This window comes from Micropterus salmoides, unplaced genomic scaffold (assembly GCF_014851395.1).
Source record: "Micropterus salmoides isolate LMB-PRFRI ecotype aquatic unplaced genomic scaffold, ASM1485139v1 Ms_hic_scaffold_12, whole genome shotgun sequence".
NCBI lineage: Eukaryota > Metazoa > Chordata > Actinopteri > Centrarchiformes > Centrarchidae > Micropterus > Micropterus salmoides.
In genome coordinates, this window is record NW_024040263.1 from 35652196 (window position 1) to 35668714 (window position 16519).

The window sequence follows — 16519 nt, forward strand, 5'->3', positions numbered from 1 at the left end:
CAACATACTTAAAAACTCTTTTGTCCCCCCGGACATCAGACTGTACAACAGCTCCTAGTCATGGCAGGGAGGACAACAGACAAAAGAACAATTTCTACCTTCATCTGTACTCCATTTACACTATTTACTGTTTTGCACTGTTTTACTGTGGCCACTGTGTTATAAGTTATATTTATTTTAATTTTAATGTAGGTTTAATGTAGGTTTAATGTATGTATGTTTTTTATGCTACTGGATGCTGAATTTCCCTCGGGATAAATAAAGTATATATCTATCTAGAACCGAAGCTGGAGAACTCAGGCAGGCGGAGCTGCTAGATCCCAGGCTGGCATTTGTTCTAACATTTCTGTCTCAGTCTTGATTAATAGTTTTATATCTTCATGCTTTTTAGTTGCAGTACCGCTGGTGACCTACGTCACTCTGCCACGCGCCGTCTCCACTGTGGATGACGTAGCACGCACTCCCACTCAGGAGCCCCGCCCATGTACGTCAGTACCTGTCCGCTGCGCATGTCCAGCCACTCCACAGTCTACGGTACCTCACACAGGAGTCAAAACAACCGAGTCCGGCCGCCGTTGACCGACCGGCCGCTAGCTCGGTGACTGTCCGCAAGTCAGGAGGCCGGGCCGGGGCTGCTGCCTGAGAGAGTCCGGGGGACACAGCCGGAGGAGCGGGGTACACTAACGGAGCCGAACCGCCGGAGAGTCGCTGTGGTCGGATAGAATGTTAGCAGCGCAGCGGAGCAGAGACCGAACAGCCCGCTGATTCACGCAGTCTGCCCGCACACACACACACGCACACTGCCGTTAACTAGCTCCCGGTAATGTGTCTGCCCGTTAAACCGCCCAGCTGCTGATGGTCCGTCCGTGCTAACATTAGCGAGGCTACATGCTAACAGGCTAACTCAGCCAGCTCAGCAGCGTTATCTAGAGGTCCGTCTGTCACGGACCGTCCCGGAACTGTCCCGGTACTGGTGGTATGGCACGGTGAACGGTCAGCATGCTCTCATCCCGGTAAACAGAGCAACGCCTATCCGTTAGCTGCTAGCCGCGGAGCTAACCGTTAGCCGTGAACATCTGGCCGCAGCGGCCGAGGATGGTCACGGTGACAGCGGCTGTTCTGGAGGACCGGCCTGCCCCCCCCGCTGGACTTTCAGCCTTCATGTAAACCGGAGAACCGGAGTCCGGACCCCGCGGCGGCAGCAGCCATGCAGGCGGCGCAGCTGCAGTACGACTTCTTCAACGAGGAGAACGCACCGAAATGGAGAGGCCTGCTGGTTCCGTCCCTGGAGAAGGTACCACACACAGAACCCCAAACACAGAACCCCACATTAACAAACAGGCCTGCTGGTTCCATCCCTGGAGAAGGTACCACACACACACACACACACACACACACACACCGAACCCCAAACACAGAACCCCAAACACAGAACCCCACATTAACAAACAGACCTGCTGGTTCCATCCCTGGAGAAGGTACCACACACACACACACACACACACACCGAACCCCAAACACAGAACCCCAAACACAGAACCCCACATTAACAAACAGACCTGCTGGTTCCGTCCCTGGAGAAGGTACCACACACACACACACACACACCGAACCCCAAACACAGAACCCCAAACACAGAACCCCACATTAACAAACAGACCTGCTGGTTCCATCCCTGGAGAAGGTACCACACACACACACACACACACACACACACACACACACACACACACAGAACCCCAAACACAGAACCCCAAACACAGAACCCCACATTAACAAACAGACCTGCTGGTTCCATCCTTGGAGAAGGTACCACACACACACACACACACAGAACCCCAAACACAGAACCCCAAACACAGAACCCCACATTAACAAACAGACCTGCTGGTTCCATCCCTGGAGAAGGTACCACACACAGAACCCCAAACACAGAACCCCACATTAACAAACAGACCTGCTGGTTCCATCCCTGGAGAAGGTACCACACACAGAACCCCAAACACAGAACCCCACATTAACAAACAGGCCTGCTGGTTCCTTACCTGCAGAAGGTACCACACACACACACACACACACACACAGAACCCCAAACACAGAACCCCACATTAACAAACAGGCCTGCTGGTTCCATCCCTGGAGAAGGTACCACACACACACACACAGAACCCCAAACACAGAACCCCACATTAACAAACAGGCCTGCTGGTTCCATCCCTGGAAAAAGGTACCACACACACACACACACACAGAACCCCAAACACAGAACCCCACATTAACAAACAGGCCTGCTGGTTCCGTCCCTGGAGAAGGTACCACACACACACACACAGAACCCCAAACACAGAACCCCACATTAACAAACAGACCTGCTGGTTCCATCCCTGGAGAAGGTACCACACACAGAACCCCAAACACAGAACCCCACATTAACAAACAGGCCTGCTGGTTCCTTACCTGCAGAAGGTACCCCACACACACACACACACACACACAGAACCCCAAACACAGAACCCCACATTAACAAACAGGCCTGCTGGTTCCATCCCTGGAGAAGGTACCACACACACAGAACCCCAAACACAGAACCCCACATTAACAAACAGGCCTGCTGGTTCCGTCCCTGGAAAAGGTACCACACACACACACACACACACACACACACACACACACACACACACACACACACACACACACACACACACACACAGAACCCCAAACACACAGAACCCCACATTAACAAACAGGCCTGCTGGTTCCGTCCCTGGAGAAGGTACCACACACACAGAACCCCAAACACACAGAACCCCACATTAACAAACAGGCCTGCTGGTTCCGTCCCTGGAGAAGGTACCACACACACAGAACCCCAAACACACAGAACCCCACATTAACAAACAGGCCTGCTGGTTCCGTCCCTGGAGAAGGTACCACACACACACACACACAGAACCCCAAACACAGAACCCCACATTAACAAACAGGCCTGCTGGTTCCGTCCCTGGAGAAGGTATCACACACACACACACACACAGAACCCCAAACACACAGAACCCCACATTAACAAACAGGCCTGCTGGTTCCATCCCTGGAGAAGGTACCACACACACAGAACCCCAAACACAGAACCCCACATTAACAAACAGGCCTGCTGGTTCCGTCCCTGGAAAAGGTACCACACACACACACACACACACACACACACACACACACACACACACACACACACACACACACACACACACACACACACAGAACCCCAAACACACAGAACCCCACATTAACAAACAGGCCTGCTGGTTCCGTCCCTGGAGAAGGTACCACACACACAGAACCCCAAACACACAGAACCCCACATTAACAAACAGGCCTGCTGGTTCCGTCCCTGGAGAAGGTACCACACACACAGAACCCCAAACACAGAACCCCACATTAACAAACAGGCCTGCTGGTTCCGTCCCTGGAGAAGGTATCACACACACACACACACACACAGAACCCCAAACACACAGAACCCCACATTAACAAACAGGCCTGCTGGTTCCGTCCCTGCAGAAGGTACCACACACACACACACAGAACCCCACAGTAATACACACATAGGCCTGCTGGTTCCGTCCCTGGAGAAGGTACCACACACACAGAACCCCAAACACACAGAACCCCACATTAACAAACAGGCCTGCTGGTTCTGTCCCTGGAGAAGGTACCACACACACACACACACACACAGAACCCCAAACACACACACACAGAACCCCAAACACACAGAACCCCACATTAACAAACAGGCCTGCTGGTTCCGTCCCTGGAGAAGGTACCACACACACAGAACCCCAAACACACAGAACCCCACATTAACAAACAGGCCTGCTGGTTCCGTCCCTGGAGAAGGTACCACACACACAGAACCCCAAACACACAGAACCACACATTAACAAACAGGCCTGCTGGTTCACTGACAGGCTGCACGTGATTCTGTCAGCGGGTCATCAGGCTGATGTGCTTCTTCTTCAGGATCTACTTTGTCTCTCCGTGATGAAGAGGGTGGGAAACCTTGTGATGACCAACTGAGCCCGATTGGCTGCTGGTGCGGTAGGTAGGGGCCTCAGATAAACGTTGTTCCGTGTTTTGCAGGTACTGAACCAGGTGCACCCTAACCTGGTGTCCCAGCAGGAGGCGCTGCAGTACATCGAGGAGCTGATCCTGCTGCTGCTCAGCATGCTGTGTCAGGCTCAGCCACGCACTGTGCAGGACGTGGAGGTAACGCACACACTGGGGGAGAGACCGGCCTATCATGGGACGGCACAGCGGGAGGCCGCAGTGTCCGATAAAATCCTCATATGTGCTGAAGGAAAGCTTTGAAGGGTTAACGGCTGATCTGAAGAGGTGAAGGACAGCCATCAGAACATCAGAGGTCTTTCAATAGATTACAACAGGCGTAATGACGAGGTCACTAACAGTCCTGCTCCTGCATTCATCAGGAGCTAGTCAACGCTACGCCTGTAATCACTTACCCCGGCTGGTTAATACCGGGTTCTCTCCGTTCTTGCTCCTCGATGATCTGCCTGTTCACACAGATCTGCCCTCACACCTCCACTGAGCTGGGCCCTCAAGTGTGGTGTATCAGTGATTAGGACAGTGGTGCAGGCTAATCTCCAATCTGTTATAGGAGCTTCTTTCACATAACTGGTGCAAACAGAATATGTCACTATTTGTTAAGGTTAACTTAATGAAAATGATAATCATGCCGAACTCTAAACACTATACTGACAGCAGGGGACTCCCTCTTCCTACATTAACTCTTTGCCATTTCATAAAGCGCTGTGGTTAGTAATCCCGTCTCAAACATCAGTATGGTTGAACTGGGCAGTCAGAAGAGCCAAAGAGCCGTCTGCAGTCTTTCTGCAGCTGATTGGCTACATTAACAAGATGTAGAATTATTCTGAGCCAATAGAAAGCAGTCACAGCTTCTTCATTAGAGCAACGGATCGATTAATACTGACATAGCAGGCGATGAACGAGTCGTATCCAGATGTCCTGAAAACATGGAGTCCATCTCTGGACCTCATCAACACCTGCTGCTGCTCGTTATCACCACTCTGGATCATTACTGTCGCTATGGAGATACAGGCTGGGGGGGCAGGATATGAAAATGTCTTATAAACTTCAGTGATGTGTTTGTTTAAATACGGAGGAGTGCAGCTGCGTCGTTTGTTTCCAACAATGAATCATCTTTCAGCCGTTTGTTTTTGAAACACCTGGATTAAATAAAAACACATTCTGTGTTTTCTGTTGTTATTTGTATAATGCTGTGAAACATGCCGGGCAGGACAGGTACCATGAGCGGCACTGACCGGGTACTGACCAGCTCCTTTATTTGTAGAACTATCGGATGTCACCTGTAGTTTAAACGTCTCTCCTTGATGACATCACTGTGAGGCTGAAGGTGATTGGTCTGGTTTGCTTCTTGTTTCCAGCTGATGGAGGCTGCAGTGAGATAACGAGGTGCTCTCTGGTAAAATACCACATACTGCTGGTGTTTTACCACCCTCCTCCCCCACCCCTCCACCTTTGACCTCTGAACCCCTGACCTCTGACCCCCCCACTGCTCCTCAGGCTCAGATCATGTGTGTGTGCAGTGTTCCTGTTTGGTGTCGAGTCAGTTGATCACACGAGTCAAACACCTGTACTTAGACAGGAAATTCTGGTGTTTTCCGTGTCTCTGTGACTAACAGGGACAACAGTTTTTGAAACTGGTCCAGTAGTGAGCGAACGCGCTGCAGTCTGCAACGTATCCCTGATGGCCTGCAGAGAGAGTCGGATCATTTCTCTGTCACTATATCGCTCTCGTCAAAGTTCACCAGACTCATCGACAATCACAAACACAGGAGCTGCTGGTCTGCAGCACTGGACCTGGAGTATCTGTTGTCCCCGTTAGTCATAGACACAAAAACATGGGAAACAGGGTTGAGCAATTCCAAAGGTACTCTTTAACAAGCAATCAGAGCTGGTCTCCTGACCTGCAGGTGTTCCCCACAGGATCCAGCTGTGTCTGGTTGTGGCTCCGGTGTCAAAGCCGGGTCACCAAACCAACAAAGAAAAGAATCAGATCACCTTCACAGCTTAGTAACTATCAGTTATCAGAGGGACAGAGGACAGATGACAGACAGTCCTCAGCCCATCAGATAGCGGCACCTGTACGTTCACCCTCCTGGACCCTTGCAGACACCTTGTCCACCTTCAGTACCTGTGTCTCAGGTAAACTCTGGATCCACCTGTTCTGGTCCAGAACCATGTCGTTTAGGACAGACAGATGTGAACCTGTCCTTAATAATGACAACAGCTGGACCGACGCTTAAACTCACACAGGAAGTTATAGAAGACAGAAGTACACTACGTGGACTAAAGCTGATGATACACGGGGCAACTTTTTGAGTAATGTTGCTGGGCAATCTTGCTAGTGGCAAGTCAGACTATGTTTTGAACGGATAGCGGCGGTGCGGGGAGTGTGACGGAGTGGTGGGGGGAGGGGATTATGATAGTAATCTTTACTCATTACCATTGATGGCAACGTTGCCCTGCATGATCGCTCTAAAAGTTGCTCCGTGTATCATCAGCTTAAGTGCTGGGACACAGCTCCACATTAGACCTGCAGGAGCTTCTATGCTATGGGCTTGGTCCCCCTTTGCAGTGTCTGAGGGAAGTTTGGCCGTTCATCCAGAGGAGCGTTTGTGAGGTCAGGCACTGATGTTGGACGAGAGGACCCTGCTCGCAGTCTCCACCCCAAAGGTGATGGATAGGGTTGAGGTCTGGGCTCTGAGCAGGGCTTCTTCCGCACTAAAGTCATCCAGCCACGCCTTTATGGACCTGGCTTTGTGCACGGGGGCACAGTCAGAACAGAAAAAGGTCTTCCCCAAACTGCTCCCTCAGAGTTGGAGGCGCAGAATTTTCCAGAATGTCTCGGTAAGCTGAGGCCGACCACAGAAAACAGCCCCAGAGCATTATCCCTCCTCCACCCAGCAGGCAGGCAGGTAACGTCCTCTGCGGTGACTGAGTCAGCAGAGCGTTGGCCACTTTTACACACTGTGCGCGTCGGGACTCGGTGACCCTGCTCCGGAACGTGGTCTGCCACCTCATGGTGCTGTGGTTCCTAAACGCTTCCACGTTGCTGAAATACAACTTACACAGCTGATTGGCTGAGGGAACACCTGGACGCAGGCAGGGTTCTGTAGTTTAATCTGCAGAAACCTGTTCAAAGGGTCCAATCAGAGCAGAGGACAGGTGTGTCCTGCAGTGTGATCAACGGCACTCATCTTCACACAGATGTGTCTGCTGGGTGCTCAGCAGTGCAGATCTTTAGACCAGTACAGTCCAGATCTTTAGACCAGTACAGTCCAGATCTTTAGACCAGATGGGTCCAGATGTTTAGGAGCAGATGGGTCTAGATCTTTAGAGCAGTACAGTCCAGATCTATAGAGCAGATGGGTCTAGATCTTTAGACCAGTACAGTCCAGATCTTTAGACCAGATGGGTCCAGAAGTTTAAACCAGTACAGTCCAGATGTTTAGAGCAGATGGGTCCAGATGTTTAGAGTAGATGGGTCTAGATCTTTAGAGCAGATGGGTCCAGATGTTTAGACCAGTACAGTCCAGATGTTTAGACCAGTACAGTCCTGATCTTTTGACCAGATGGGTCCAGAAGTTTAAACCAGTACAGTCGAGATATTTAGAGCAGATGGGTCTAGATCTTTAGACCAGTACAGTCCAGATCTTTAGACCAGATGGGTCCAGATGTTTAAACCAGTACAGTCCAGATGTTTAGAGCAGATGGGTCTAGATCTTTAGACCAGTGCAGTCCAGATGTTTAGACCAGTGCAGTCCAGATGTTTAGACCAGTGCAGTCCAGATCTTTAGAGCAGATGGGTCCAGATCTTTAGACCAGTACAGTCCAGATGTTTAGGTGTAGATGGGTCCAGAAGTTTAGGTGTAGATGGGTCCAGAAGTTTAGGAGTAGATGGGTCCAGAAGTTTAGAGCAGTACCGTCCAGAAGTTTAGACCAGTACCGTCCAGAAATTTAGAGCCAATGGGTCCAGATCTTTAGACCAGTACAGTCCAGATGTTTAGACCAGATGGGTCCAGATGTTTAGACCAGTACAGTCCAGAAGTTTAGACCAGTACCGTCCAGATATTTAGAGCCGATGGGTCCAGATCTTTAGACCAGTACAGTCCAGAAGTTTAGACCAGTACCGACAAGATATTTAGAGCAGATGGGTCTAGATATTTAGACCAGTACAGTCCAGATGTTTAGGAGTAGATGGGTCCAGATGTTTAGGAGTAGATGGGTCCAGATGTTTAGGAGTAGATGGGTCTAGATCTTTAGAGCAGTACAGTCCAGATCTTTAGAGCAGTACAGTCCAGAGCTGTAGGTGCAGATGGGTCCAGATCTGTAGGTGCAGATGGGTCCAGATCTGTAGGTGCAGATGGGTCCAGATCTGTAGGTGCAGATGGGTCCAGATGTTTAAGAGCAGATGGGTCCAGATGTTTAAGAGCAGATGGGTCCAGATGTTTAGACCAGTGCAGTCCAGATGTTTAGACCAGTGCAGTCCAGAAGTTTAGACCAGTGCAGTCCAGAAGTTTAGACCAGTGCAGTCGGGCCCAGATGTTTAGGAGCAGATGGGCCCAGATGTTTAGGAGCAGATGGGCCCAGATGTTTAGACCAGTACAGTCCAGATCTTTAGAGCAGATGGGTCCAGATGACTCTGGTTCCTGTCCTCACCCGTGCTCCCCCTGTTCCTCTCAGGAGCGAGTTCAGAAGAGTTTTCCTCACCCGATCGATAAGTGGGCGATCGCTGACGCTCAGGCCGCCATTGAAAAGAGGAAGAGGAGGAACCCGCTGGCTCTACCTGTGGACAAGATCCACCCCCTGCTCAAGGTACACCTGTCGCTATCATCACTGCCATCATCCTCATCATCAGACTCTAACGCTGTTTCCCATGATGCCTTGTGTTGTCAGGAGGTGCTGGGGTATAAGATTGACCACCAGGTGTCGGTCTACATGGTCGCCGTGTTGGAGTACATCTCTGCCGACATCCTGAAGCTGGCAGGAAACTACGTCAGGAACATCCGGCACTACGAGATCTCGCAGCAGGACATCACCGTGGCCATGTGTGCAGACAAGGTACGGAGAAGCCAGGAGGTCAGTGCGTCTCTCGGTGTCACCTGGCTCTTTCTCACCTGTCTGTCTGCCGCAGGTGCTGATGGACATGTTCCACCAGGACGAGGAGGACATCAGCGGCTTCCCTCTGATGGACGAGGAGCCGTCAGCCAGTGAGGAGCAGAGTTACTACGAGCTGGTGAGGAGCTTCATGTCGGACGGCCGGCAGTACCTGAGACAGCTCAACCTGCTCATCAAGGTGTTCAGAGAGCCCTTCAGCTCCAGCCACATGCTCTTCTCTCAGCACGTACGTACCTGATCACCTGACCCCCTGCCTGACCCCCCCGCAGCCTAACCCCCCCCCCCCACCCGCAGTCTGACCCCCTGTCTGTGTGTTAGGATGTGGACAGTATCTTCAGTCGGATAGTTGACATCCATGAGGTGACTGTGAAGCTGCTGGGTTTGGTGGAGGACACGGTGGAGATGACCGATGAAGGCAGTCCTCATCCTCTGGTGGGAAGCTGCTTCGAGGACCTGGCTGAGGTTTGTACCAGCGTGTGAGATATTTTTATTGTCTTTGAATTTGACCCTTTACTCTACTGATTTTTGAAAATAAGATATAAAACTATGAAGGTGTAGGAAGAATGAAAATGGGGCACGTTCAGCTCCGTTGGTAGAGCGCGCCTCACGTAGAGGAATGAGTCCCTGTGGCGCAGGTTCGAGTCCAGCCTGAGCCCCTTTGCTGCATGTCCCCCCCATCTCTTTCCTCACTCTGTCCACTGCTCTGTCAAATAAAGGCACACACTGGATAAATAATAGAATAGTGGTTATTATTACTATAATTTAACCTCGGGGCCCCACTCTCCCTCTCAGAGAACTGGTTAATCACCTCAATCAGTCTCTTTAAATATACTAAACTATCAATTTGGAATCTGATTAATTATTAAATTAATAAAGATAATTAATGGCTTGTGGGATTTCGTAGCAGAGGTTGGCAGGTCCCTCGTGGATGGAGCCAGGCGGAGCAAAATTCTGGTTCTGTGGCTGTGTGGTGATACAGGTGAGGGGGACGGGTGAGTCCCTGCCAGAGCTGGACCGTTAATTGAAAAGTAATCGAAACTGAAATTCAGAGCCTCTAACCGACGTAATTTCTCCATGTCGGTTATTTACTCTAGGTAATATTGTGTGTGGGTTCATGTTCTTTCCCCTTGAAACACCGCGTGTGGTCACGTGACTCCACCCCATCCAGTCTTGCGCTGACCGCCTTCACTTTCCTGCAGATGTGGAAACAACAGACAGACTTTTATAAACAACACACAGTGACCTACTCTGTAAATTCACTGCTGACTGACAGCTTATCACTCGCTCTCTCTCTCTGTCATTCGCTCGTCCACTCACTCACTATGCAAACACACTGCAGTTGAAGACCTGACGTTAACGCCGCTGCCTGATACCAGCACCTGTCAGGTAGACATCCTTTGATGAATGATGAAAGCGTGTTTTCCCGAGCTCACAGTGTACAGCTGAAAATCATTTGTTCCACTTTAATTTTTTTGAACTGTGAAAGTTTAGTAGCAGCGCTCATAATTCAATTTTAATACATTTATGAGAATACCCAATTATGAATTTTAATATTCAGAAATTAATCTATAAATCTCTCGTTTCGTGGGGCACCACCGGAGTTGTTATTAACCTAGAGTCTCCGGACCTCTAGGTAGCTTTTAATAATTATACAATTATATACCAGTGATCAGTTAATAATCACTCAATTATCTTAAATCAATCAATCAGTCTCATATCCAAAGGGTAAATTCTCTTGGCAGGGATTCAGAAGTAGGCAATACACACAATTCCTTGGTTACAGTGAATTTATTAACTCACTAAGGTGATAGAAGGTGAGAGAAATAAACAATGAGAATGGAGGTTCAATTGTGGGAGGACTTGACTATACAGCAACTAATGAAAGTAAGCTATGAGTTTAGGAGTTAAAAAGACAATATTAACACTATGGGACATCCCCGACCACAGAAAGCTGTTTTGGTCTTACTGCTTGTCGGCGGCCTTCCTTGGCCTGTTGCACGGGTCCCACGCTAGCTGCCCGATCCCTGGCTTTTTGCTAGGGATTTCTCCAGGGTTCTCCGTGTCTGAAGAAAACCCCTCAAGGGTTGGCCGTCCTCCATCTGGCAATTCGGCTGTTGTCCTTGGTTGCCGCTGGCGAGACCACGTGGCTTGGTCTGACCTCGGTGAAGTTAGCTCGACGAAAAAACTAAAGAAAAAGAAAATCTATTTGCGCGTATTATAATCAATATTTCCCACAATCAAACCTCACTGGTCAAACGGTTGTACCGTTCTAAGTTTAAGCATTTGGTAACGGGAAAACACTTGTCAAATTATTTGGTCAAGATAAATAATAAGTGACATTTATACATTAACGGCATTTCCGACAATGGCATGTAATACTTATTTCGTCCACTTGAGGGAGCTCAGGTTACATGAGGAAAGCTTAGATTAATCCAAAACAATCCTCTCAGGAGCTGGAAAATTTAGTTATTTAGCCTTAAATTCAAGCTGGCAATTAATAGCGTGTAGTATGACATTTATCATCATTTCTAAAGGAATTGTGTGAGAAAGTATTGTGAACAAGCATTGGTTACACATAAAATAAAGGAGTGTCCTTAATCTTGCTGAAAATTAAAACACTGCAAAAGTAACTTATTTAGATTCTTTTCAGCAATAATAGCAACAACATGGTAACGTAACTACTCAAATAGAGGCAAACGTAATCAAGTAACTAAAAGATTATTTCATTAAACAGGTAATGCTTTGAGTCTTTGGAGACTGCAGTCTTTGTTCACATAAAGTTCAGGGCTGTCCTTGGTGTCCTGGATTTTGTCACACCTGGGTGAGAAGGAGTATCCCTTTGAGGTAATGAAACGCAGAGCAATGTCAGTTGCCACGGTTACGTGTGTGTGTGTGGGGGGGTAGTTTAGGGTTTCCTGTCCCCTTTTAAGGAGAGTTCTGATAGGCTGTTCGGGGAAACTGTAATCGCTGGTTAATGTCCCTTTTGTCAGTTTAACAATCAGGCAACGCATTATCAGGCTGCGGAATCAAAGGTGCCCGTTTTACGATCAGGCTGCTCAGGAATAGTACTTAGGGAAAGCGACCTTTCCACCCCCCTTCTGTTGGGGTCTCTTCAGCCGTCAACAAATGCACAAATCCACACTGTTGTTCACTACATGTGCACGCCAACACAGTAATTAACGTTTAGATGATGACTCTGAATCTGTGAATGAACCCAGCTTTAATAGTTTATTTACAGCACAAACCTTGTCACTGAAACATGAGGGCAAAAAAACAACATTCAAAAACAAAATAATCGTTGAGTAATCGAGGAGAAATGTTCGGTGAATCGTCATCTTGGTTTTAGGTGAAATCGTCGGGCCCTAGTCCGTGGCTAGCTGGGCTGGCTGCAGCAATCTGCAAAGCTAAGGACCACACAGCTGTTTATGTAGCCTCCTCGTTTCTCCTCAGGTGCTGTGATGATTAGGGCTGAACGATTAATTGCATTTGAGATATTATCACGATGTGATAAAACGAGAGTTTCTAATCGCAAAGGCTGCGATTACACTCTGGTCACATGACACGTAAAAGTAAAGCAGTCTGTTACTTACTTTGCAAGTTACGCTGTACCTTGACTTGTTGTTCAATGGCCTTATGCTTGACAGAAGCTGACAAGACAGAAACTTTAGTGGGTAACTTGATGGTGGTGGGTGAAATCGTCAGGCCATCCGCCGCTTTGATGGACAGGAAAAATGCACAACAGAAAGACACGTGTAGTAAAATAACCGGATTGTGGTGATCGGCGCCTGCGTCACACACACAGCCACCAGTCAGCTCAGGAAATATCTTAAGTTTAAAACTAAACGCACAAGCCCGAGTTACAACCAGTGCGCTGTTTACCAGTATCGGAGGCTGAGTGGGGAACTCCGGTGTTGACGGAGAATTACTAATCACAACAACAGTTATCTCTGAGCGCTTTTCATAAAGAGCAGGTCTAGACCGTACTCTGTGATGTTATTTACAGAAGCCCAACAGTTCCCACCTAGAGCAGCACTAGGCGACAGAGGCAAGGAAAAACTTCCTTTTAGAGAGGGGAGGGAGGCAGCCTACACAATATCCACACAGAGGTACAGACAGTAAAGGTGATGTTGCTATAGACTAAATGAAAAATGGTACAGATATTTATAGCAATGTTAATGATAATAATCGTAATGTTAATGATTATAATAACAATAATAACAATAGGACTGGTAACAATAATTGTAGCAGAGGGTGTCGAGCAGGAACACAGGGGCAGCAGGTGACCCGCAACCACAGATCCAGACTCCACAGCTCCAGAGCCAGAAGCACCTGCAGGAAGTGATAGGAGGAGAGAGGAGAGGGACGAGAAAGCACAAGACTACCAGAAAGTAAGAAGTAACATGCAATAATGGGATGAGGTTGCATACAGAGGGAGAGAAAGTAGAGGAGAGAGGTTCATAAGTGCATTCTGGGAGCGCAGTGCTCTGGTGGGGTAGTAAGGGCGGCTGTGGCTCAGGAGGTAGAGCGGGTTGACCGTTAATCGGAAGGTCGGCAGTTCAATCCTGGCTCCCCCAGGCTGCTTGTCGAAGTGTCCTTGGGCAAGATACTGAACCCTGAATTGCCCCTGGCTGCTGTTCCTGATTTTCGCAATATTATGTAGGTGAAAAAAGGCGGTCCTTGATATTTGCTTAATGTGAGACTTAAACAACATGTCCTGATCAAAGATAACTCCAAGATTCCTCACAGTGGTGCTGGAGGCCAGGGCGATGCCATCAAGGGAAACTATATCTTTAGATAATGTGTCACGGAGGTGCTTAGGCCCCAGAGCAATAACTTCAGTTTTATCTGAGATTAACATTAGTTAATTACAAGTCATCCAGATTTTAACATCCTGAAGGCACATTTGAAGTTTAACTAACTGATGAGTATCATCTGCATAACAATGAAAGTTTATGGAATATTTCCTTATAATATTGCCTAAAGGAAGCATATATAAAGTGAAGAGGATTTCTCCGAGGACAGATCCTTGTTAAGGACTCATCGTTTTGATAAATAGGACTTAAACCAGCTTAGAGCGGTTCCTTTAATGCCAATGAAATATTCCAGTCTCTGCAATAGGATCTGATGGTCAATGGTATCAAATGCAGCACTAAGATCTAATAAAACCAGTACAGAGACAAGTCCTTTGTCTGATGCAATAAGGAGGTCGTTAGTAATTTTCACCAGTGCTGTCTCTGTGCTATGATGAGCACTAAATCCTGACTGAAAATCCTCAAATATACTATTGCTCTGTAGAAAGTCACACAGCTGTTTGGTGATTGATTGAATTGAACCTCAAACTGAGTATTTTTTGTTTGCTTACTGGGATAGAGAAAGATGGACTCCAAGGAGATTAGAACTGGGATAAGAATTCATTCATTGGTGGTTGAACTGGATTTTGTATTGAGCGCTTACTGTATAACACACTGTGGTGAACTTAGTTCTTGTGATCTGTAGGTAGGCCGACCTGATGATATTAGGTCTTTATCATATAAATTGAATGCCATGACTTGACTCTCATATTATCTTTCTCATATTATTAAAATTTGATATTTCTTCTCCACCAGAGCTTATTATAATAATTCATGCAATTAATGCATCACCTAATTTCATCGTAACACAGGCCTGACCCACAAGAAAGAACAGTGTATGTTGAATCTAGCTAATATTGTGTTGGTCAGACTATACACTGATTTACTGCTTGTCCATTTTGAATAATACAGAAGGTAAAGAGCTTAAAAATTAATCGCTTATTAAATTGCAATCGCAATGTTGGTAAAAACAAATTGCAATTAGATTATTTTCCAAAATGGTTCAACCCTATTGATGATAATGCATCTTAGGTGTGTGTGGTTGACTGACTGGCTGCTGTGTGAATTGATTGACAGGAGCTGGCCTTTGACCCCTATGAGACGTACGCTCAGGACATCCTGCGCTCTGGTTTCCATGAACACTTCCTGAGTCAGGTGTCCAAACCAGGAGCTGCCTTCCACCTCCAGGTAAGCCGCCCCCCCCCCCCCCCTCCCCTCTGAAATCACAGGTGTTCAGGCTCCACCTCTTTACTACTTTATTATCAGGGCGCTACTTTGACTGAATACCTCCCAGAATTCCCTGTTCTGTGATCACCTCTCATGTTTGAACATTATATAATCCATCATAAATCCATGTCATAAGACATTTTCATTTTCTAAAAAAGAAAGTCGACTACAACTCCGAGGGTGCATTTCACCAACACGCTGCCGGTCACAGAGCTTTCGGGTCCGATCGAACATTTAGATTCTGGCTCCTCCTCAGAAACAGCAGCTGAGGCTCATGGGTACTGTAGTATTTATACCGAGATGTCAGAATTGCAAATAATGTGGTGGTGATGATGATGTCTCTGTCTTCAGTCCATCTGTGAAGGTTTCAAAGAGGCGGTTCAGTACGTTCTGCCCAGACTGCTGCTCACTCCGGTCTACCACTGTCTGCATCTGTTCGAGATCCTCAAGGTGAGACTACTGCACCCGCACACACTACCGCACCTGCATCACCGCACATGCATCACCGCACCTGCACGCATCACCGCACCTGCACGCATCACCGCACATGCATCACCGCACATGCATCACCACACCTGCAAGCATCACCACACCTGCACACACTACCGCACCTGCATCACCACATCTGTACACACTACCGCACCTGCATCACCACATCTGTACACACTACCGCACCTGCATCACCGCACCTGCATCACCACACCTGCACACACTACCGCACCTGCACACACTACCGCACCTGCATCACCACACCTGCACACACTACCGCACCTGCATCACCGCACCTGCATCACCACACCTGCACGCATCACCATACCTGCACGCATCACCACACCTGCACATACCGCCACATCTGCATCACCGCACCTGTGATTTGTTAGTTCAGTTCTGGTCTGCCCTGGTCCACAGTTGGTCCTGAAACCCTTTCTGTGTGGAGTGTTTGGTGCTTCTGGTCTGTTAGACGGAGAATACCTGCCCAGGTACTGATCAGGAGCATAATGTTCTGACTGTGTTTCCATAGCAACTGGAGGAGAAGAGTGAAGAAGAGGAGGACAAAGAGTGTCTGAAACAGGCCATCACAGCGCTGCTGAACCTGCAGAGCAGCATGGAGAGGATCTGCTCCAGGAGCCTCGCCAAGAGGAGGCTCAGGTGGGTCGCCTGCACACACCAGGGTACACACACGCACACACCAGGGTACACACACA

At 48.2% G+C, this 16519-nt stretch overlaps 1 protein-coding gene across 2 annotated transcripts in view; it reads left to right on the plus strand.

The window, feature by feature from the left end:
- The first annotated feature begins 489 nt into the window (after positions 1 to 489).
- LOC119899870 (son of sevenless homolog 1-like) overlaps positions 490 to 16519 on the plus strand; it is a 58410-nt gene continuing 42380 nt past the window's right edge. Inside the window, exons 1-10 of one of the 2 annotated variants that reach the window (XM_038714681.1) lie at positions 490 to 1294; positions 4018 to 4047; positions 4138 to 4263; positions 8803 to 8934; positions 9016 to 9180; positions 9254 to 9463; positions 9556 to 9699; positions 15165 to 15275; positions 15666 to 15764; positions 16336 to 16463. In XM_038714681.1, coding sequence (XP_038570609.1) covers positions 1208 to 1294; positions 4018 to 4047; positions 4138 to 4263; positions 8803 to 8934; positions 9016 to 9180; positions 9254 to 9463; positions 9556 to 9699; positions 15165 to 15275; positions 15666 to 15764; positions 16336 to 16463 — 1232 coding nt within the window. In that variant the 5' untranslated portion in view covers positions 490 to 1207. The remainder of the gene's footprint in view (positions 1295 to 4017; positions 4048 to 4137; positions 4264 to 8802; positions 8935 to 9015; positions 9181 to 9253; positions 9464 to 9555; positions 9700 to 15164; positions 15276 to 15665; positions 15765 to 16335; positions 16464 to 16519) is intronic. The other variant, XM_038714682.1, reaches the window with a different exon arrangement.